This window comes from Pelodiscus sinensis, chromosome 5 (assembly GCF_049634645.1).
Source record: "Pelodiscus sinensis isolate JC-2024 chromosome 5, ASM4963464v1, whole genome shotgun sequence".
NCBI lineage: Eukaryota > Metazoa > Chordata > Testudines > Trionychidae > Pelodiscus > Pelodiscus sinensis.
In genome coordinates, this window is record NC_134715.1 from 57,739,927 (window position 1) to 57,764,321 (window position 24,395).

Here is a 24,395-nt window from a genome sequence, read left to right on the forward strand (position 1 = left end):
GGTATTTAAGTGCCTAACTCTCATCAATTTTAATGGGAGTTAGGCACCTAAATACCTTTGAGGATCTCCAACCCTTCCCCTTGAAGGAGGATTTACAAGATAACTCATGGTTTCCCATCTTTTGCAAAACTGGGTTATTCCAATATAAGGAAGCATGGGATCTTGAACTTTTGTTAATCATCAAGTTAATCTTTTGCTGCAGCTCAACAATAACAGTATTAAAAACAATTTAAATAGCATTTTGCTGAAATATAAATTCTGAACATTTCTGAGCCAAGTTTAACCAAATTAATGCATATTTGCCCGTCCTTAGAAACACATTATGACAATGAAAATGCCAAGGCTAAGACCACTGTGGTCTGACAGCAGCAAAAGCCAGATTTGCTGTTGGTAAAGTAACACAACTCAACCAACTAACTCCAACAGTTACCAGATAAGTTTGAATTTTTACCGAAGTTTTTGGTGAATATATAAACTCTAAGAGCAAAGTTCAGAATAAGCAGATAGTTTTAAAAACTACTAATGCTTTTCTAATGCTTTTGTAGCAACAAAAACACATTGAAATGAATGTAGCTGTTATGGGCAAGCTAGTGTCTTTCATTCACATCCCCTCATACTATTTGCACAGTGGCCTTATACTATTTCTTGCACTCCACAAGTTCAAGGATTACTCCCACTGGTGATGGAGTTAACATGCAGTGTGGGAAAGAGCACATGCTGCACCATTTCATGAGACAGAGTGGCAGCCTTCCCTCTGTACTCCCATGAAGACATGCTATTTACAATATAATAACCTATAATTTGTCACAATAGTTTTTCTTCACCAGTCACAGTAATGGAATAGAGCTGTCTAGAGTCAGATCTGTTCTTCTAATGTCAAAAAATATAAGCAATTACAAATTTTTAAAAAATAACATTTTGTTAAAATTTTATATTTCTTTTGACACACTGTTTTGCTCTTTCTTTAATCTTCAGATCAATAAAGCAATAATTTGTATTATTTATTATGCTCTACATTAGATTCCAACACTTAAAGCACACATGTGTCTCTGGATGTGCATGTCATCATGTTTTTCTCTTATTTAATTTTATTGACTTCTGAACTTTGACCATATTACTTATTTAGAAAAAGACAAAGGGTGAAATTTTGGCTCCACTGAAGTTAATGGCAAAATTTCTGTTGACATGAATGGGCCTAGAAGTTTGATCTTAGAGCTCTTTATTGGAGTAGTGGGTCAACATGTACACAGTTTAATACTGGGATAGTATAACACCTGTGCCAAACCTGCTATTTCTTAGATGTATTTATAATACTTTATTTAAAAAAACAGCAGCAAACTCGACAGAGTCTCTCTTTCAAGCAGGGAGAGCTAGATCTTTTGCTGATATGGAGCCCTTGAAGAGAATGACAAATAATTACATTATCTGATGATTTGCCCCCACAGTTCTTTTATTAGCATTGTGATGGCTGAAATGAGGAAGGAACAGATTTGTAAATTTTATCTTTGTTTCTTTTTCTTCTTCCATATCAATCATCAGGGATTTAAGTCCCTTAGCTTTTCAGCCTGGGCCTGTATGATTGTTTTTAATAATCTTGCTCCCATGACTGGTTGTTTGGATCCACTCCCAACTGGTTTTCTTTGCCAAGAGGACAGTCTTTTTAACCTTAATTTGACTGTAATCATAAAAGCCTCCAAGGCTGTGGGTAAGTAATAGAAGAAAACAACAGTTATTCCTTTGGCTGAAGAAGCATTCCTTGATTAAGGAGCATCTTGTTTTCCATTGTCCCACTGCCCTTATTTTAACTTTCTTGAGATAGATGGTTTTAAAAGTCTCTGCAAAGCATAAATTATTTTGTATTTGTCTATACATTACAATTATAAGAAATCTCATTTTGAAATTTGGTCTATTGTCCCAAAACTTCACAGGTCTTTAATTATCTTCTAGTTTTAATTGTACTTTTTTTGTTTCATGCTGCTTAATTTTGTGTATTACAATAAAGGTTAAAGATATAAAAGATGTTTAAATGAAAGTGAGCTTTTAACCTACAGTAGTTTGAAATGTCCTCACTTTTCCAAATGCTGTATTATCTTAGCTTTGGTTTTCATTGTATTTGCACAGTGCCTACCACAATGAGTTTCTAGTTCATGATTGAAATGTAGGACTTCTAGGCTCTAGAGTCAATGATCACCATGAACTCTGTCTGCCTGCATATCGTCCTCTTTAATGTATCCAAAACTCCATCTGGAAATGCATGTTTCAGTTGGTTGCTTATCTGTGAATAACACCTTAAGATACATCTACACTGCATCACTATTTCGGGATACTTCTGGTATGCTGAAACAGCTATTCCATGTCTTTTAAACAAGCCCATTCTTTTGAAATAGCTTTTGAAATAACAGGCTTGCTATTCCAACATCCCCATACACCTTGTTAAGGGATCTTTTGGAATAGTGGTTTATTTCAAAATTTGGCCCTGTTTAGCTGCGTAGCCCAAATTGCGTAGCTTTTTTCGAGCTATGGGTGCAATGTAGATGCACCCTTATTCAGTAGGCTGCAGGCCCACAGACAGGGAGAGGCAAAGGGGGCAATTGCCCTGGGGCCTGGAGATTCAAAAGGCCCTGGAGCTCCCGGCCACAACTACTGTGGCGGTGGCAACCAGAAACCCGAGCCTCTTTGAATTGCCACTGGAGTGCCACTTAGCGTGGTTCTGAGGGCTGGGGGCAGGGAGGGCTCAGCAGTCAGGGTGGTGCTAAAGGCTGAGTGATCTCAGCCCTGCCCATTCTTGGGGCATGAAGCCACCCCCGTCTAATATCTTGCCCCAGGGCCAGTAACAGCTGTTGGACCCGCAGGAAGGCTGTACTACTGCTATTCTGTGACTTTTCCTTTCCGTGTGCTAATTACAATGACACTCTCAATTTATTAAATCATATGTGGTTGAATCATTAAATGATTAAGAGAGAATTTTTAAAAATGTAACCTGCTTGTCATTGGCGCTATCGATTTATCTTTTGTATTTCACTTGTAGTGGAATAGGAAAATCAGTGAAGGAATATTAATTTGTATTTATAGGTTTTTAGTGCAGGAATATTTGGTTTTCAAATAGTAATGAGATAAACCTATGTGTTTTCACTGGAATTTAAAACAATTGTAGAAACATTTTTGTTGGTCTTAATTATGAAGACATCAGTTTAAACAAAATTTAGACCTTTGATTAAATGTAAGTCCACTTGGTTCCTTTCAAAATTATCTCTTTTGGCCATTACAAAAAAAAAAAAACCAGTCAAACCAAAGTGCATATTTGCCCATTTGGTATTTGTTACTTATTATAATATAAATATAATGTATAATATAAACTTCTAGGACACTGAACACTCAGCAGCCATGTCAGGTCAGTCCTACTGTCTCCTATCCAGAAATATAAGAGGTTATGTAACCCACACACCCTCTGGGTGTGGTGTATTGTCCCATATAGTGGCACTTGAGAGCACTTACAGAAAGAATAATAAGGTTGCTCTACAGCCTTAGCTGATAGCCAGTTGGCTTTTAGCTCATATGGTGGAGTAGAGGCTCATACACTAAGCTCTAGAGGCCACCTATCAGCATTACAATTAAAAGATCTTTCTGATACAAACTACTTGAACTATATGACAGATGGTTCCCTGCAGAGAACATTAGGAAAAATGAGGTTCTATTTCATGGTGTTAATGTTAACAATATAATGTTTTCTATAACATGTAGCATACACAGAACCCATCACACTGTGGGCTAGCATAAAAGATATATGGGCATTAACCCATAATAGCATTATGTATGCCATGGACATTTTTAGTAAATTTCACAGAAGAAGTGGAGTAGTGTGTGTATGTGGGCTGGGAGAGAAGAAATTACTCCTTGTTCAGGATGTTTGCAACCTAGTGCAGCTGTGACCCATGTACCAGGTATTAATACCTCTTGGTTTGGGGACCTAATCACAGGTGTTTTTATGACTATTTCCAAAATTTCACTGACCTTACTCTAATTCATGATTTCTGTGTCCCCCTCTGTGGCAAAACGGAAGCCCTGAGCAAAGCAGCAAGCCCAAAGGCATGTCCTTAAATCCCTTAAATCCGGTCAGGCCATTAAACCTTCTGTTTCTCATATCTCCCTGTCTTTTTCGGGTACACATATGATGGCATGTATTCTCTAGCAGGACTGAGGCAAGAGAAACCACACATGTTACATATTTACCATGTACGAGCCAGAGAAACCAAGGAATGGAAAGACCTGTTATTGTCACAAGCCAAGCAACCAGGTAACCCCAGCTACCCAGAACAGTAACCACAAATACCTCCAGGCTGCAGCCACCGCCGCTCACCGTCAGCTGTTTACATTGGTCCTGCACTTGAAACCTACTGCAAAGGGGTTCGCTGCGGCTGCTGCCATCACATTCTCTCCATCCCCAGGAAAAGCATTTCTCCCCCTCCCCGCTTCGCTTCCCCGGGGGGGGGGGGGGGGGGGAGGCTCGAACAGCATCCTCGAGGCATCCGAATTCCCTCCTCTGCCTGTGATTGGAAGCCGGGCCTGGGCCAGGGCGCGGATTGGCCGGCGGGAGGTGGCAGTCAGGCGCAGCGGGGGTGGCGGTGGCTAGCGCTCCGGCTCCTGCTGGAGGAGCGGCGGCCAGGGTCCCCGAGAGCGGTCGGGCAGAGGGCGTCAGCGAGCGGAGGGGAGCGAGTGGCGGCGCAATGGTGAGAGCCCGCGGCGGCGGCGGGGGGCACTTCCCGCTCTCCCCAGGGTGCTCGCCCGCGCCTGTTCGGATCCCGGCCCTTGCTATGGGGGGCGGGGGGAGGGGAACAGAGAGGGGTTATCAGAGATGGGCTGGGCGCGGGGCAGCCGCGGTGGAGGGGAAGGCAGGGGGTGACCGGCAGGGCAGGCCGGGGTGATGGCGGTGGCGGGTGCAGCGGAGCGTGCAGAGCCCTGGGAAGGCAGATATATCCCCGTGGGCTGCTGCGCTGGGGGAGGCGGCCCAGGCTGCAGCTGGCACCCGCTGTGGCGATGCTCGCGCCTGGGGATCGGCCCCGGAACGCAGCCAGGATGCGGGGGGTGCAAGATGCGGGGCTCTTTCCCCCGGCCATGGCAAGTGACAGCTACCCCCGCCCTGCTCCTAGATCCCTCGGGTCCCCCCACGAGTCCCCCCTCGCCTTCGTTCTTTGCCCCCCCCCCGGGACTGACCCGCCCCCCTCGCCCCTTGTCCGCAGTACGGGTTCGTCAATCACGCCCTGGAGCTGCTGGTGATCCGGAATTACGGCCCGGAGGTCTGGGAGGACATCAAGTAAGTGCCGCCCCCAGCGCGCTGTGGGACCCGGCTCGCTCGCTCTGCCCGGGAGTCTCCCCCCCCCCCCCCGTCCCCATCTGCCTCTGGTCTCATTGGGGGGCCCGCGGCAGCGCAGGAGCCCCCCACCCCCGTGCTGATTGCGGCTCCCTCGCCCCGTAGGGGTCCCCCCCCCGCCCGAGCACTCGCAGCTGCAGCCCGAGCCAGGGCAGCCACGGCTGGTTCCCACGCTCAGAGCAGGGGGAGCGGAGGCAGCCGCAGCAACCCGTGCGGGGGACACGGGTCAGGGCTGCGGGCGAGAGGCAGGTCCCGGCTCGCTGGGGCTTGGTGAGAGGCAGCGCTCGGGTTCGTGGGAAGGAAGGAGCAAGGTCGGTGCCACAGACTCAGCCTCCGGAACCGGCCGATCCGAGCTCAGCTGCTGATCGTGGGAATGCGCTGATCCTACGCCGAGCTCCCGAGGGAGAGTCGAAGGGCTGCTGCCCATCCCCGATCTCAGCCCCGTCCCTTCCTTCGGATCGCGGCCGCTGAGCTGGGCTCAGTGCAGACGCACACGATAAATGTACAGTGGAAAAAGAGTGTTTATTTTCACTCTTTTCCTAATTTAGGGATTTTATTTGTTAACAAAGTGGTAAGTGTTTTAACCCCCACAGTGCACTGTTAACATGATCCCCTAAGGGAGACATGTTTTTCAATGTACAACATCTACAATAGTATGCAGGAGGGATTGCATAAACCAATCACCTCACCTGATGTGTATGTTCAAGTCAGGGTATACATGCACACTTCTGTGAAGTTGTTCACCAAATAGTACACAAACACTTGATACTTTTCACACACCCTTCTTGCCTGCACACTTTTGCATCTGGACTTGTGGTAGATATTGCATTTTAAGTTAAAATATATATCATGTTAATTATACAGGGTTGTATAACTGCATGTAGCTACAAGTGGTCATCAAAAAGTAACCTCTTGCTGTGACAAGATTATCAAGGCATTTTCAAATTAATTCAGGGTAAAGTCCATTTTAGTTCAGCTGGGGCTTGATTCATTCTCTTTCCATTGATTTCAATGGAATTCCCTCAAGGATGAAATTGACCTCTGCTGCTAATGGTTCTTGAATGTGGTCCCATTTTGACTCCTTGATAAGGAAATAAATATTGTGTATGTAGAGGATTCAGACACTGCATGGGGAGACTACATAACATCCTTGTGTCAGATCAGTGTTTGGTAGACACAACAATTAGATTTCTTGCAAATTCCTGAAAGAGTTCAAGTGGAATTTGTAGATATACCTTCTTAATTATATTAAAATACAATATAAAAATGACATTAACAAGCAATTTCAATACTGAACTTGAAATAAGAAAAACAATCCTCCAAGGAATGCCAAATATAGTTTGTGAAATTTGTCTGTATCCAAGGGACTAATTATTATGTCAAAATATTGAAGGATGATTAAATTTTCACTGCTGGATTAAACAGAAGTATGATTTGGATTATGAGAACAAACCTCCATTTAAATAAAATACAGTTACTTCGATATTTAACCAAAATCATAGGAGAAATAGATTAAAGACACAATATATTCTGAATTCATAAATACATTATATAGTTTTAAATTTGCCCTGTAAGAAATTTCTCCTTTAGCCCTAGGCTTAGTAATAATGATGGATTGTAGAAAAGCAGATGAAAAACAGGATGTAATACATGGGCATAATGTGTTATTTTAAATGAGCAGTAGAATTTTTTAGGTTTACCTCAGTTAATTAGGGGTATAATTCTCCTTTCAATTGGCAACCTATTTTTTTAGTATTATTTTAATTTTTGTGTGTGAAGAGTTATTAAGCAGTAAATTTGAAAGGATTTGTATTCGTCTGCTAGCCTGCAGTACATTATTTTTCTTAGATTTATCAAGATCTAATGTACCATTGAATGGAGCTTTGTCTATAGAAGTGCAAGAGCAAATCATTGGTGCATTTTTTCATGCTGCTGTAAGAGTGACATTTTGTTGTCACCGTTATCCTCAAAACATAGACACAATTACAATTTAAGTCTCTACTCTTGGCCTTCAAACAGTTCTACAGGATTCCTTTACAACCACCATCAGCCTCATAATCTGTGTTATTGAAAAAAGTGTGCAAATGACACAAAGTGGAACTGTCAGGAGGATTAGGTCTGTACATTTGCATCCACCTATAAATAGATTGCACTCCACCCAAAATATAACATGCTTTTTTACAGACCAAGGGACTCTACACAGAAACACTGAACTGAATTTATAAAAGCAACTCAAGTAGGTTATGGTGAGACTTGAATGATTACAAGCTGATAACAATACTGTCATACTTTGAGTGGAAATCTGGTTTGATTTTTAATAAAGACCTGGAATTACAAAAGAACAGTATTATTATTAGTGTTATTAATAATAATTAATTAATTAATTAATTAATTAATACACATTCAGAGAAACTCTGGAAGTCTGCTTTACTGAATCAATATGGAAGGTCCCAAATAAATCATAGATCATAGATTAAATCCGGGAAAAAAAGATGAAAAGGCTAAAATCTGGCTGATGGAATGTAATCCTGAGTTATAGCACTTCCATTGGTTTCCACATCTTAGTATTTACAGGAGCTACTTTATACATTTTTCTCTCCCTGGTCCTCCTAAAATTAAGAATCTGGGATTTTTCAATGGTTTTCCTGGCATGAGTCATGCCACTTCCCTATATGGATGCAGCTGGATATGATAGGAGAGTGATATCCACATGGGGTAAAGTCTCCATGAAGTGGATGGGCATTGTTGTAGCAGATTATCCTTAAAATAAAGGATGGATGTTCCAAGATAATATTTTCCATTATTTTATCTTAGAGAGGGCATGTCTATACTATGGAGATCGATTTTCTAGCATTAGATTTAGCGGGGCTAGTGTAGACCCCAGATCGAAGGCTAAAGGCAGCTGCTGCCATCATCCAGTACTCCTCATTCTGAGAGGAGTCGGCCTTCCGCAGTGTAGACGTAGTGGTGTCTCATCTTAAGGTAAGCTGAATCCACCTACACATTTTGCAAAGCTGGATGATGTACCTTAAGCCAGCCTGGTTTAAAAGTTAGATCTAAAAGTTACATGGTCTGTGTTATGCTTGTCATTTTAATCCACTTTTTCAATTAATTTCTTCTGAAGAACATAACTCTGGATATGGGACACATGCTTCACTATATCCAGACTAATATTATATTATTTTATATACAAGGGTTTTCATGCTAAGTAAGGGCTCAGTTTCTTTTTAAAAATATATTTAGAGACTTTTGATGTTTGCTTCCCTTTCTCAGAAAAATAGATTTCAGACACTTAATTTTTGTGATTGTTGCATATGGTATGGCCATTTGTACTTTTCTCTAATTACCCACTGCTAGAAACAAATGAGGTTATTTGTTGTCATTTACTTCTTTGCTGTCATTGGGTTATCTTCACATTCGGGTATGTGTTTGCAACTGGGTGTACAGGAATTTAATGCTATGAGTTTCATTCTGTTAAAGAGAATTGCTACATACTGCACTGAATATTTAACCTATGTCTGTGGACATTATCATCGTGCTGTTTTTAACAGTCTTTCATATGTTTATTTTATACAATGCAACTCTAAATGCCAAAAGGATAGCCACCAATGCTAGGTGCTTCTTATTGTCCTGTTCTACATTAATGTGTTGACATTAAATATCTTAAAAAGAGAAGTACATACATATTAAAAAGTCATGGATACGCTTTGAGATTTCCTGCAGAAAAAGTGTCACATATAGCTGGGCTACATTGCTAGCACACCTGAAAACCTCCTGGCACCTCTCTTCAATGCTAAGGGTTTAACCACCTAGCAGACGTAATGAACAGGGATGTATGCTTTAAACAGGTGCATGGTTTCAGCAGCCTTAAGTCATATGGGCTTACTGAAGGCAATGTTTCCAGTCGGGAATATGTAAATTACTGTTTTACCCTGAGCTTCTGTCAGTATGGTTAGGTTTTGAGCTGGATTATCTTTAAACAAATCCAAGGTGCCTCTGTGGCCTCCAGTATCTGGTTTTCAGCTAGACTTGACCAACAATTTGTGACACTTTCAGTGAGTGAGATTTCCAAAAATATATGAGTGAGTTTTTAAATGTCTTATTAAAACACAACAGCAAAACTCTTCTTCACAGCAATGAGATCCTTTGCAGTCTCCTTTCAAATTAATGCAGAATAAATAATCCTCTTCCTAAATAGCAGATCTTGAAAGATCTGGCTCTGTGAAATCCAAGTGTTGCCTGGAGCTAAAGAAAGCTCTTTGAATGAAATCTCTGTCTTCTTTCAGTTGCTATGCCAAAGGTTCCCATAAAAAAGGTTCCATGATCTGGTGAGTGTAGAAAGAAATAGACCAGATGATGAAGCCTGTCCTTACTACAAAAGGCTGCCACTAAATAATTGGTGATACTGTAGTAGACTCCCTAAAGAAGAAGATCTAAGAACAAATGTGTCACAATGAATACATAGCAAGTTGTGTTGTGTTACTCTGAACCCAGGAGCTACAGTTCTCTCCTTGCTCCCCATTTTGATCTGGGTGGGGGTTAGTAATTTGTTTCCTCGGTGTTCAGCATTTGCAATAGATCCATGGCTCTAGCCATTCCCTCTTTGCCCACTTGTTGTGTGGTGGGAGAATAAATGAAAGTATGGCCTCTGCCCAGATTCAGGGTTAGGGTTGCCTGCTAATTAGTGGTTCCTCATCATCTAATAGTTCTTTGTAGTTCTTTGCATGTTAGTCCAAGTTACAATTAACCATAAATTAAGACTTAAATAAAGTTGCTCCTTCCCAGAAATGTTTAAAAAATTTAGCTGTATGAACTGATGTGATCTTAATATTCTGCCATTGACCCATGAGAAAGCAACTATCTTACTGTGCTGTCTCTCAGACAACTTGGGGTATGTCTACACTACCCTCCTAGTTCGAACTAGGAGGGTAATGTAGGCATACCGCACTTGCAAATGAAGCCCGGGATTTGAATTTCCCAGGCTTCATTTGCATAAGCGGGGAACCGCCATTTTTAAAACCCCACTGGTTCAAACCCCGTGCAGCGCGGCTACACGGGGCTCGAACTAGGTAGTTCGGACTAGGCTTCTGGACGAGGTGTACCGGTAGTTCGGAATAGGAAGCCTAGTCCGAACTACCTAGTTCGAGCCCCGTTTAGCCGCACTGCACGGGGTTCGAACCAGCGGGGTTTTAAAAATGGCGGCTCCCCGCTTATGCAAATGAAGCCCGGGAAATTCAAATCCCGGGCTTCATTTGCAAGTGCGGAATGCCTACATTACCCCGCTAGTTCGAACTAGCGGGGTAGTGTAGACATACCCTTGTAGAGTTCCCATACCACCCAATATTAGATGTTTTTGCCTGAAATTTCATCCTAAAAACTGCTATATTATTATTTAATTGGAGTTTGAGTTGAATATAAGTGGACTATTGATTATTACAAATTCCACCAAAAGAGGTCTAATCTGCTGCCAGTCAGAATGGAGAATTCTTATTAACATTGATAAGAATCCTTTACTTGCAGCATTAAAGAAGAAAAATAGCCTTTCAAAGTGCATTTGTTATTAATATTAGTAATGGTAAAGGTAGCATCTAGGATCCCTGGTCATGGCCCAGGACTCCAATGTGTGAGGCTCTGCCCAAACACAGAACAAAAAGTCTCAACCCAAATTGCTTAGTGAGTATTTGAACTATAGTTTAATCTTGTTTTCTCTTAGTTCACTGGAGGGGCTTCAGGGGATCTGTTCTGTCATTGGAGCCCTCAAGAGAAATTCCATTCCTCATAAGGTGTGAATGTTAATGTGTCAGAAGTGCTAGTATTGTTGGAGTGTATGGAAGTAGGCACGGGTTGGTGATAAGGTACCTATCATGACAGTCAATGCTTGTAATTGCTATGATGATCATTTCAGCAACAGTTGTGAACACCTGTGTGTGTGCACACACCCCAGAACATAAGCATGAAAGAGAAAAGCAAAAATGCAGTATTTATTACATTCACACAAATTTATGCTACAAGAACATTATTAAGGTTGCAAAGTCAAGCACTCAAGAGTTAGGAAATGCTAGTGTTAAGGTTGTATGGGTAACTTTTATTCAACTGTCTTGTGCATTATGATACAGTCTTTAATTACTTGACTCATACTATTTTTTCCACACAATCTCTACCTCATTCCATGCACAGAACAGATGGTGCTCACTTAGGGTATGTCTAGACTACATGCCTCTGCCGACAGAAGCATGTAAAATAGGCTACCCAACATAGTCAATGAAGCAGAGGTTTAAATATCCCCGGCTTCATTAAAATAAAAATGGCCGCCGCGCTGTGCCGGCTCAGCTGATCGTCAGCACAGCGCGCGAGTCAAGACGCAGATCAATCAACAAGGGAAGCCTTTGTCGACCGCTCCTGTAAACCGGTCAGCAGAGGCATGTAGTCTAGACATACCCTTAATGAACAGCTATTCAGTATGGGTATGTCTACACTACAGCACTAATTCGAATTAACTTAATTCGAATTAGTTAATTCGAACTAAGCTAATTCGAACTAGTGCATCTAGACCTTAAAACTAGTTCGAATTAGCATTTTGCTAATTCGAACTAGCATGTCCACATTGAGTGGACCCTGAACCAGGGTTAAGGATGGCTGGAAGCAGTGCCGGCAGGGCATCAGGTTAGGACTCAGGAATGTCTCAGGCTAGCCGAGGGCTGTGCTTAAAGGGACCCCCACCCCGGACAGACAGTTCCAGGGGTTCCCCGCTTGCTTGTCTAACTTGATGAGGGACAGCAAAGCAGTCCTGGCTTGGAGTGCCCTGAGTGCCCACACTCGGCACATTACAGCACTCGGCCATCAGCCCAGCTGCACTTGCCGCAGGCTGCCATCCAGAGAGGGGGGTCAATCGGGGGGCTGCAGGAGATCTTCCACCCCGAGGAGCCCGCAGAGCCATCCCAGTCCTCCCCATTGGGGGCTCGTACCCCATTCCTCCCTCACCTCCATCCACTTACCCCTCCCTAGCCCCCCTTCCTCATATACAAAATAAAGGACACGTGTGTTCAAAAATAGAAACTCTCTTTATTGAACAAAACTCGGGGAGACTGGGAAAAGGAGGTGGGAGAGGGGAAGAGAGAGGGTGGGAGAGGGGAGGGCAACTAAAATGGTCAGGGGTTTGGAACAGGTCCCATATGAAGAGAGGCTAAAGAGACTGGAACTTTTCAGCTTAGAAAAGAGGAGACTGAGGGGGGATATGATAGAGGTTTATAAAAGCATGAGTGGTGTGGAAAGGGTGCATAAAGAAAAGTTCTTCATTAGTTCCCATAATAGAAGGACTAGAGGACACTAAATTAAATGAATGGGTAGCAGGCTTCAAACTAATAAGAGAAAGTTCTTCTTCACAAAGCAAATAGTCAACCTGTGGAACTCCTTGCTGCAGGAGGCTGTGAAGGCTAGAACTAGAACAGAATTTAAAGAGAAGTGAGATAAAGTCATGGAGGTTGGGTCCATGGAGTGGTATTAGCCAGGGGGTAGGAGTGGTGTCCCTGCCCTATGTTTGTGGAAGGCTGGAGATGGATGGCATGAGATAAGTGGCTTGGTCATTGTTTCGGTCCATCCCCTCCAGGGTCCCTAGTGTTGGCTGCTGTCGGCAGACAGGCTATTGGGCTAGATGGACCTTTGGTCTGACCCAGTACGGCCATTCTAAGCTCAGGGCTCAGGGTCGGGGGTCTCACTGGACCACCTTGATTTTCATGCAGACCTGATCCTGGGTGGCCAGGCTGGCAGCTATCCTGCCCTAGGCCACTTTCCTGTGCCTCCTGCAGACGTCGTGGATGAGGTCCACAATCTCCGCACTAGACCAGGTGGGCGCCTGCCTCTTGCGGACCCAGGCAGGCTCCCGGGAGCTGCCAGCCTGGTCCTGGGAAGAGGTGGAGGGCTGGGTGGCAGTGGGTAGCTGGTTCATGCCATGCCAGGTGCAGGGTCTGCCGTCTGGGTGCTGGCAGGCTTGCATCTGGCATGGGCACCGTTGCCAGACTGTGCCCCTTTAAGGGCTCCGGGGCCGGGAGGGGGGCAGACAAGTTTCCCTGGTGGTGCCCAGAGTGGCCACCAGGGAAAGCTGGGGAGGGCTAGCCTCCCACTAGTTCGAATTAAGTGGCTACACAGCCCTTAATTCGAACTGCTTAATTCGAACTAGGCATTAGTCCTCGTAGAATGAGGTTTACCTAGTTTGAATTAAGCGCTCCGCTAGTTTGAATTAAGTTCGAACTAGCGGTTTGTATGTGTAGCGCCTATCAAAGTTAATTCGAACTAACGGCTGTTAGTTCGAATTAACTTTGTAGTGTAGACATACACTATTTTATTTTCTCCTGGGATGGGAGTAAGGGATGACAGGATTGCTGAGCTGCTGGGCAATATGTATGTGGTTGGTTCTGCACTCCCAGAAGGGGCAGGAGTGGGACAGGCAGCTCTTAGTGTTGCCTGGACCCTGCTGAGCCCCACCCCAGCCATTCAGTGTTGCCTTTTGAATCACTGGGCCCTGGGGTAACTGGCCCCTGTACACCCACTCTGTCCTCAGGCCTGTGTTTTATTTTCTCTTCACTATTCAGTGTGTGGCTGAAGCCTGATTTATTCAAATCCTGCCCTGAAGAATTAATTTCTGATTTCCTCATAGGCTTTTCTGTGGTGCTTATCACTATACTAACAAGAGTGCCTTACAAACAATGGATTTTCACAAAACCCTTGAGAAGTGAAGGAGTTGTATTGCCCCCATTTTACAGATAGCAAGTTGGACAGAGATTGAAATCTGAAGCCTCCGTTAATTTTAAGACTTCCTAGGATCACATTCCTAGGACCACAAAGATGCTACTGAATGGATTTCATTTGTGTGTAAAAGATAATTCAGTATGAAATCTTCATTAGTGAAAGGCCAATAAAGGATTCTACATTTTTCCATTAGGCCTTTTAACATTTAATGAGTTTTCTTTCAAATAGTGATTTAAGTGGCACTAATGGATAGCCAGTTAAATTCCTAAATGAAACTCTTTCATTCATATTATTCCAAAGATTAATTAACAACCTGAATGTTAAGAGTGAAGTTATTCTTTTCATATTACAAACACATAATATCAAGGGGTTGACTCTCACTGAAGAAACCTTCATTAAGGAAATCTGATGTGGGGAGATCTGATTTCTAACAGTACTTCCTGTTTATTTCTGTGGGGGATTTCTGCTAAAAAAAAAAAAAAAAAAGAGGAAACGATGGCAAAATATGAACCAGAGATTTTTTCAATCTCTTACTCCATCTCCTGGGTTTCACTGCGTAGGGGAATATTTTAGTCCACAGTTTGTACAGTGCTTTGAGATCTGTTGGGATAAAATGTGCTATAAATACATCAGTTATTACAAATGAAAGCCTTTTGTAAATAGCATTCCTTTCGGTCAACTTGTATAAAGGAAGCAAAATAATATTGGCTTTGTATTCTTTATCATATTTTTAGTTTTTGGCATAGTAACATGCAGCTTGTAAATTTGTTACAGTTGACTGTATCACCTAGGATTATCTTATTCTGAAAGCCTACATTAAACATTCTCATCTCCAATCCATAGACCAGGGAAGCAACTCTGAGTTCTGAAGTCCATAAATACACCTATTTACTTTATGCAGAAAGTCAGTTTCCTGGATAGATTCCCATTTTATTTAATCTTGTGGCTCACGGTAATTTATGTTTTTGTCCCAACTGAATGTTTAAAATATCTTTAGACCATCTAGAATACATACAGGTCATTTGTTTTTTAGGTAGATCAATACTGTTGATATGTTTTAACAATGTGCCCCAGTGAACCATCTGAAAGGAAGATGATTAATGTGAAAAAGATAAAGATAATCTCTGAGGTAACACACCACTCAGTAATTGTATAATTTAAACATTAAAGCATGCATTTGGTATGAAGCAAAGGTCCTGTATCTGATTCCGGTTATGCCAATTTTAGTTTTACACCTGTGTAATTCTGTTGACTTTAATTCAGTTACTTTTTACTCACTCTTGATTTACTCCATTGTCAGTGAAAGCAGAATCATGCCCAATGTCTGAGTATACTATTATACCATTACGGTTATTATGTCTAGTATAGTCAGTTCAATGAGCATTTTTTCCATCCTTGGAAATTGCTTCGCACCATCCATAGGACTCCAGGAATAGTGAAGCACAGTGTGTGTGTGTATGGGAGGGAAATCCCAACAGTAACAACATCTATTGTGCAAAAACTCCTAGGAGTCATTTTGCACATGTTTTTCAATGTGGTGTGTTGAAGATGCTATACACAGTGTATGCTCTCAAGAACACAGGCTCAGTAGGAAGAGATACAGCTGCATTTGCAATTTACAAAGCCAGCTGTAAATGGAGGGTCAGAGGCTTCTAAACTTTAATTTTTCTAGGTTGTGTAGTGTGTTTTATGTCACAAAGAAGCCTGCACAGTTTCACAAAACAAATTTCTAGAAGATTTTTACCACCATGTTTCTAATTCTGAATAAATCTCCAAAGACCCTAAATTTGAGGTCTCTCTTTCCCTAAACTGTCTAGGTTTTTACGTGAGTGCAAAATGAAAGCATAAATAATAATATGTACCAGAAAGTAAAATGTAACTAACTATTCTCCAAAGAAGTTTTTTTTAATCAAAGAAAGGTTTTATTTTTATTTTTAACTTCATGACAGGACACAATTAGATGCCAAGTACTGAAATTAAAAGGATAAAAGGGTATCTAAGAGAAGCAACTCTTCAAGTGATTATAATTTACCTTTGAATTCAGAAGTACTATCACAAAAAAAAAAACCATCAAAAATCCACCTTCAGTCTAAAATATTGAATACATACTAGACACATGTATAAAAATAATGTAGAATGTATCTCATCATACCAAGAATGGCAAACTGCTCCTTTCCTCCAGCCAAAAGAAAGTAAATAAATGATTACACATTTTCTTGATCTTAAAGCTTCATGCTAATAGCAAGTCTCTTGCCATGAATGCTAATTAAGAATCCCTGACCTAAACACAAATGAACTTGTTTTAGTCATATCTCATAGTTCTTTACAGTGTAAATCTTTTAAAATATATTAAATCAGTTTTTTTTTAATTCCATAATGGAAAATCTCTTGTTTTTAAAGACAATTTTTGTCCTAGTGTTAACTCTTCATCCTTCTTTGTAAATTATTAACATTACCAACAAATCTAACAATGGGAATATGTTTTCTCGCACAAAACTACTCTCGCAATAAGAACATTTTCAAAGGACCCATGGTGTATGTTCAGAGGCACCTGAAGACATTAGCTTTTCTGTACTGCTAGAACGGCTGCACTTTCCACGAGGCATGAAAGACCCCTAATTTCCTCCTTTCTTTATCTTTAAATCGGTTTGAGGCAAGGCTCATTTTAGGCTTGAAAATGATACTGCATCATTCTAATCACTAGAAACTTTTCCATTGACTTGAATGGGATCATCGATCCACCTTATATAAGTTCGCTGCCAGCTCTGCTGTCTCCTACTTCACAGTAAGCAAGATTTTTTTCTCCCTATTACATACTGGGCTGACCTGTTCCTGTTCAGATTGGCCTGGATGATTTATGCAAGGTTTTTTTTTTGTTTTTTTTTTAGGCTGAGGGGGAGGTGCTAATGAATCTCAGAAGACCCTAAGTTTGAGTCTCTGTTTCCCTACAATTTGTCTAGCTTTTTACATGAGTGCAAAACGAGAGTGTAAAGTAGGTATAAATTGCTGCGTATCTGCTTTGGTAACATTTTATAAAGGTGTAAATTGCTATCCAAGTTCAGAGCAATAATAAATCAGGTATGATGTATCTACCTTGGGGGTCAGTTTGGGCAAGAAGTGAGATTACCTGTCTACTGGAGTTTTTGAAGTTTAGTACGTTCACCTAGTTAGGAATGAAGTACACCCTTTCTTTTGTTTTCAGAAATGTAAAGGTGACATAAATCGTAAATCATGTTATTGCTATTTTTCTGTTTGGCTTGGAAGCTGTTTTCAAAGAAAAACACATACAGAAGGTTAAAGTTTGCTACTATAATGCTGCTAACTTGCTAAGAAATCAACTGCAGCTGCACTTCTGAGTTTGCCAGATATTGTTGCTACTGGCTGATTTCCAGCCAGTCTATTAAGAAAGTCACCACATGTTTACTGTTGCTATTACCTACAATTTGCATAAAATTGTCAGATCCTACAATTTGCATAAAATTTCCAAGTTATCACTGTTATACTAACTTTTGTTCACAATTAGAGCTAGTCACAAAATAGGGACAAATACTTCAGCAAAAATACCAAAGAAAAGTGTTGCCCATTTTTCATTAAAATGTTGAATCTTCTGAATTTTCTATGTAGCTCTTCCCACGATCTTTGCATAGAACTTCAGTGGAGGTCAGCTAGAGTGGAACTAGGGTAGCACATTGAACCTTAAACTGCTTTGAATTTCCTGGCTTGAATTACATGAAGATGATCTGATGTGAATATTCTCTTTAACAGAATCATTTTTAAAATTATGCTGTTTGCTTAGTACGAAATTAGATTATTATTTATTATTGCATAACACCTAATAGCTTCAGCTGGGATCAGAGCTCCAGTGTACTAGCCACATGACAAATATAGTGAAAGACAGTCCGGCTACATCTACACTGAGGCGCTAAATCCTGAAATAGGTATTCCATGTGTTTTGAGTGCGTTCGTTATTTCGGAATGTAACGGGCTTGCTATTCCAATGTCCCTGTAAACTTCATTCCACAAGGAGTAAGGGACATTTCGGAATAGCGCTCTTTTTTGAAATTTGGCACTGTGTAGACAGGACCAAATTTCAAAATAAGCTATTTAGAAAATAACTCAAAATAAGCCACACAATTTGTGCAGCTCAAATTGCGTAGCTTATTTTCAAGCTCTGGGTGCAGTGTTGACACACCCTCCCCAACTTCAATAGCATTCAGTATAAATAGACAAGATACACAAAAGGTCAGGTAGTGGTTCCCAAAAGTGTATCGCGACGTGTGTGCTTGCACAAAACTAAAATGTGATGTTTTAACCAGGTTATTGGTAATTTCTATTTACCATTGTGGACCACACCTGCATCTCTCTAGATGTTATGTGACGCATATCCACACAATGTATATTTACAACCAGTATAGTCCTGAGACTGTCACATGGGATGTGGTTGTGTGCCAACTGAGCAAAAATGCAGCTGTGGGTTGAGAAGCAGTGGGATAATATAAGAGGAAAACAAGATACACAGAGGCTACGTCTAGACTGCAGGCTTTTCCAGAAGAGATCTTCTGAAAAAACTTCTTCCGAAAGAGAGTGTCCACACTGTCCAAGTGCATTGAAAAAGCAATCTGCTTTTTTGAAAGATAATGTCCACACTGAGCTCATTCTTGGTATCCTCTCCCTGGGTGCGGGAGCAACACCCTTGCAACTGTAACCCACAGTGGAGAGGCATTTCTGGAGGTTGGACACCAGTTCCTACTAGTGGGACGGACTGGCTGGATATGGAGCGCTGGGACGACCAGCAGTGTGGCTCCAAAACTTCATGTGGAAGGTCACTTTTTTGGAGCTGTGTGCCTGGCTCACCCCTGCCCTCTGATGACACGACACCCACCTGCGGCCCGCCATCCCCATGGAGAAGCAAGTTGCCATTGCTGTATAGAAGCTCACCACCCCAGATAGTTACCAGTCATTGAGAAACCAGTTCGGCATGGGGAAGTCCACCCTTGGGGCCCTCCTCATGGAAGTAAGATACTCTCAGGCTGCAGTCCCTGCCTGGGAGAGAAGGGGGGGAAGGGGAGAGCTGGAGAAGGAGGACCCTTGGGAAAGGAGGGTTGCGGTCTTGGGGGGTGGAGTGGGGTCGGGTAGGGCACACGATGCCCGGATTTTTTGGAATTCCAGCCTCTACGGGAAGCTGGAGGTGGGCACATTCTTCCCCCTCTGTGACTTTGCGGTTGGGGATGTGCAGATGCCATTGTGCATAGTGGGGGACATAGCCAACCACCTGATACCATGACCTATGAAGCCTTATACTGGCTACCTGGACCCCAGCAGGAACCAATTTAATGCCCATCTCAACCAAGCCAGGATTCAGGTCGACTGTGCCTTTGGCTGCCTCAAGGCGTCAGGTGCATCGTGACCCACCTGGACGTGGGGGAGCACAACATCTCTGAGGTGGTCGCGGCATGTTGTGTCCTCCACAACATTGTGGAGAGGAAGGGGGAGACCTTCCTCCCAGGGTGGGGGTCAGATGCTGGCTGCGAAGGGAGACCCTTTCAGTAGCCACAGACAGCTGCCATTTGCCAGGCCCATCAGGCTGGGGTGCACATCCGGGAGGCCCTGAGGGAGAGTTTCTCTCATGGACCCCAGTAACTCATCCCAAGGCCTCCTCCATGGGCCTGTGGTTTGTTGCTCACTTGGGGGTGTTTCCCACCACAACCCCTCCCTTCATCCCTTCCCTGACCTCTCAATAAAGACACCTGTTTGGTTTTGAACAAAATGAACTCTGTATTGATCTTTCATTAAAAAAAGTTGGGGAGGAGAAGAGGGCTCATAACTTGAAGGAGGAGGAAGGCTCGGAGTGGTGTAGGGGGCGGCTGGATGTGCCACCTCGGGTACAGGGACCTCGTCAGACTTAGGGTTGGGTGGGTCCTGGGACCACAGGAGGGGGAGCTGGAGTGGGGTCAGGGATGTCAGGGGGGCAGGGGAAGGGGGCATAAGCATCACTTGGGGAGGGCACATGGCATTGTTTGGGGAAGGAGTAGAGGCATTGCTTGAAGAGGGAACAGAAGCATCGCTTGCGGGGGAGGGGGAATGGGCATAGCAGGGGCGCAGGAGGGTGGTAGGTAGGAGCAGTGACAGCAGCCGGACGTGTCATCATGTTGCGCATGATGGCACACATGCTATTGCACCACTGCATGAGCTGGTTCCACGCATGGTTCCACCACTCTGCGTCGTCCCGGGTCTTCTGTGCCAGGGTCCGCTGCATGTCATGCAGGATGCTGAAGTGCTGCTGTATCCAGTCTTCATGGACCCTGGCAGCAGAAACCTGCACCTGGCAGCACTGCCCGTGGGAGTGGGTGCTGCCTTGCACATGCAGGCATGCCTGTGTGCTGTGTGCAGCACTCCTTGGTGTGTCTGGGGTCGTGCCTGTGCGCTTGTGGTTAGCCTGCTTCCAGCCATGGTAAGTGCTGGGAGGGCCTCCCCCGTTCCTGGGCATGCTCAGGGGCTGCCTGCTGAGTCCGCGTGGTGCACACTAATGCTGCATGTGGTTCCACGTGCATGGACTGCAGCACGATTTCCAGCCCAAGCAGGCCAAGAGACGCTCACACTCCTCCCCCTCCGTGCTCACCTCCCCCGCCCTGTGTGTGTGACAAACTGAGAGCACTCACCTGAAGATCCCTCCCTGGGATCAGACAAGGCCTGGGAGATGTCCAGGCTCAAGGGAACTGGCTCCAATGAGAGCGTGATGGAGGCCATATCATCTGCCTCCTCCTACTCCTCCTGCTGCTGCCCCTAGTCCTCCTCCTCCTCTGCTGTGACCTCCAGCTGGGCGATGACAGGTATGTCGAGACCGGAGTCCACCATGAGGGGTGGGGAAACAGCTTCCCCACCCTCCAGGGTCTGGTGCAGCTTAGGGGCAGGTGTGGGGTCCTGCCCCGGAGCATGAAATATGCTCTTTGGCCTTCACATATCCCGGGTGGAGCTCTTTCACCTTACTCCAGACCTGTTACAAGGTCTGGGGTGGGTGTCTGCACTCTGTCAGGGATTCGGCCATGCACCCAAAAATGTCTGTGTTCTGGCACTTAGGCTGTGTCCAGACTCAGGGTTTTTTTTAGAAAAAAGTAGCCTTTTTTCAAAAAAACTTCCCCTGCGTCCAGACTCAAGCCGCGTTCTTTCGAAATTAATTCGAAAGAATGCGGCTTTTCTTTCGATGGCGGTAAACCTCATTTCACGAGGAAGAACGCCTTCTTTCGAAAGTTCCTCTTTCGAAAGAAGGCGTTCTTCAATGTAAATAGGGCTTCTTCAAAAGAGAGCATCCAGACTCACTGGATGCTTTCTTTCGAAAAAGCAAGCCGCTTTTTCGAAATTTCTCCATGCAGTCTAGACGCTCTCTTTCGAAAGAGGCTCTTTCGAAAGATGCTTTCAAAAGAGCCTCTTTTGAAAGAGGCTTGCAGTCTAGACATAGCCCTAGAGCGGAGATCCTGCAGTGTCTCCTCCTTGTTCCACAGCTTGAAGAGGGACAGGATCTCCGCTCCAGACCAGGAAGGTGCCCACCTCTTGGTCCACCTTGGTGGGTCCTGGGAGCCCTGCTTGTGCTCCCTTCAAGGGCCAAGAGGGTCTTGGGGGACTTGTGGCTTGGTTATTGTTAACAGTCTGGGGTAGCAGGGAGAGCCACATGGTCAGGTGCTGCTCCCAGGGCTGGCTTCCTGCCACAAAGCTTGTCCAGGATGCCTGCAGCTTTACGAGGGACCAGGAGACAGGAACTATAGCGTTGTGATTACTTTGGATGGAATGTCCACCAGGGCACCCGTGTTATTTCCTGGAGGCCTCCTCTTCTGAAAGAAAACCTTCCTCCCCATCCACACATGCCTTTTTCTGAAAGAGCTCTTTCCTCATAGAAAGAGGATTACCACTGTTGGAAGAACCCCTCTGTTCTTTCGATTTTTTTTCAAAAGAATGCAATTGCAGTGTGGTTTGTCCTGGTCAATTATAGTAGACAGTCTTTACCATCCTGTAGCTGCACACTGGCCTGTGTGCATATGATAGTAGTTTTATCCTAATCCTAGGGACTGAGGTTCATGTGAAAATTGGCATAGCTTGTGCTGGACTTGTTGTGCAGTTAGAGTCGTTTAATTATTGTGAAAGTGGGTAGTTTAAGTATTATTGTTTAAAAATAGATAGATACATTTGGAGATGAAGGAAAGCTGTAACACTGAGGTCAAGTTTTAAAGTATGGCATAGTTTGCATTAGTAAAGGGTAGGCTTTTAAAGTATGCAATATATAAATATTGAAGTAGTAGCCAAATATGTTGCAGTATTATTGAACATATGTACCCTCAAGCAAACTTATTATCTGATAACCTATATTGCTATGAATTTTCCAGGCACAAATACCTCCACAAATATACAAGTGGTACCATTATACTGAGTTTGCCATTTTAAAATAGTTACTAATTCTAGCAGCATTCTTTCATGACATGTACAGGAAATACCAATATTGATCTGAGGTGGTTCCTTTGCCGTGTCTAATTTTTCATCACACCCATCCATAGGGGGAAGTACCTTAGAGGTACTCAGGAATGTGACAGTGACTGAACCTATATATTTCTCCCTCCATGGTCCAGCAAGGGCAGCTATTCTAGGCTCCTAGCTCCTCAGCCATCGACTCACATAGGCAGAGGCCCACACCTCTTCCCCTCCTGAAATGGGCTTTTCTAGGCTGCGCAGTTTGCTACTAACATTGTGAGTTTCCCTGCAAGTCAGACTACCTGAGCAGGCTAGTGTCTGCGCTTTGCATTCTCCTTCAATGTGATGAACAGTATAATTGCCAACTGATAAGGTATCACACATCCTTTTGTAGGCTAACACACGATCCTTAAAATGAAAGAACTAGGCAGAAGACCCATCAAAAACATACAAGAACTGTTACACATGAAAATAATTTTATCAGAGATCACACCCAGCTCCAAAACAAAGGTTCTGGTAGATGTCAGTCCTTCAACCCCTCCAAATATTTTTTCTGTGGTCACATATTCATAAGAGCTTTTTCTCAGAACAAGGACTCCTATGTACATAGAGTTGCAAGATGGTTTCTGAAAAAATACTGAACAAAAAAAAAGGACCCCGAGAGTTGTTAAGCAACAAAACAAAACAGCGTGGCCCCTTTAAGAAATGCTTTTGAGGCTTTTTTGCTGGTGGCTGCCCACCATCTTGCCTCCCTGCACCAGGCCGGACAGCTCCCCTACAGAACCCAGTAAGCACCTAGGATTTTCGCCTCCTGGGTGGGAAAAAATCAGAAAATACTGGACATTTTAGGTGTCCGGTATTTTCTGACATTTTTTACCAGACAGGATGCAAAAATACCAGACATCTGGCAACCCTATATGCACGGGGTCGGGGCAATGCGTGATAAGAGGATACATAATCACATAACCTTCCCTAAAACACCGAGGTAGGGCAAGGGGACAGTGGCAAAATGTGAAGGGAAGAGGTGGAGCTATAGCATCTCCTTTTCCAGTTCTGGCCATGCTGCCTACCTGGGATGCTGCCTGGTTCAGTGCAGTGGCTGCATTCTCCCAAGCAGCTGTCGGGCTGCACTGGGCAGCATCCCAAGCAGGCAGTGTGACCAAAAGCTGCCTGGGAGAGGACAGAGTGCCCACCACCCCATTGGGCAATATTCCCTGCAGAGAGCACGGGGAGAGCACAAGGGCTCATGGGCTAGGGGCAAGAACAAGTCACACGGGGAGATCATGCAAGGAGGTTACTGGGGTCCCTCCCACTAGTCGCTCTTGCATAGATTAGCCTTTCCTTTATACAGTCAAGATCTTTGATCTGCAGAGACTGTGAACAGGTAATCTAGCCAAACAGTTGTTCCGTCTTTACGACAGTTTACAAAGGCTGGGTCCAGAGGTGGGAATTTGCACTCCCTTACTTTGCTTGTCCTGGAAATTCCTTCCTGTCAGGCATATTGAAATAGTCCTATTAAGCTTATATTATTTCCCAGGGTGTACACTGGCCACATCATCTTCCTAAAGAAGTTACAGACTATCACATAATAATACATAAACTTCGCATTTATAATACAGCTGACTCCAAAGCTATATAAATTAAATCCAATGAGCTCTCCCAGTCTCCCACAGATATTGCCAGAAGTTGCTATTTCTGTGACAGGCTCCTGCCTCTCCCATTTGCTTGTTTACACCAGCAACTGCCTCTCTAAATGTCTGAGTCCAGCTTCTGAAGCCAGTAATTTGAAATACGTAGGAACTAAAGGGAAGCCATTTAGCATCCT

General features: G+C 43.6%; 1 protein-coding gene across 2 annotated transcripts in view; it reads left to right on the top strand.

The window, feature by feature from the left end:
* The first annotated feature begins 4,579 nt into the window (after nucleotides 1-4,579).
* The window catches only part of GUCY1B1 (guanylate cyclase 1 soluble subunit beta 1), a 69,584-nt gene continuing 49,768 nt past the window's right edge, over nucleotides 4,580-24,395 (top strand). For both annotated transcript variants that reach the window (XM_075930114.1, XM_075930115.1), the window contains exons 1-2: nucleotides 4,580-4,727; nucleotides 5,238-5,311. In XM_075930114.1, coding sequence (XP_075786229.1) covers nucleotides 4,725-4,727; nucleotides 5,238-5,311 — 77 coding nt within the window. In that variant the 5' untranslated portion in view covers nucleotides 4,580-4,724. The remainder of the gene's footprint in view (nucleotides 4,728-5,237; nucleotides 5,312-24,395) is intronic.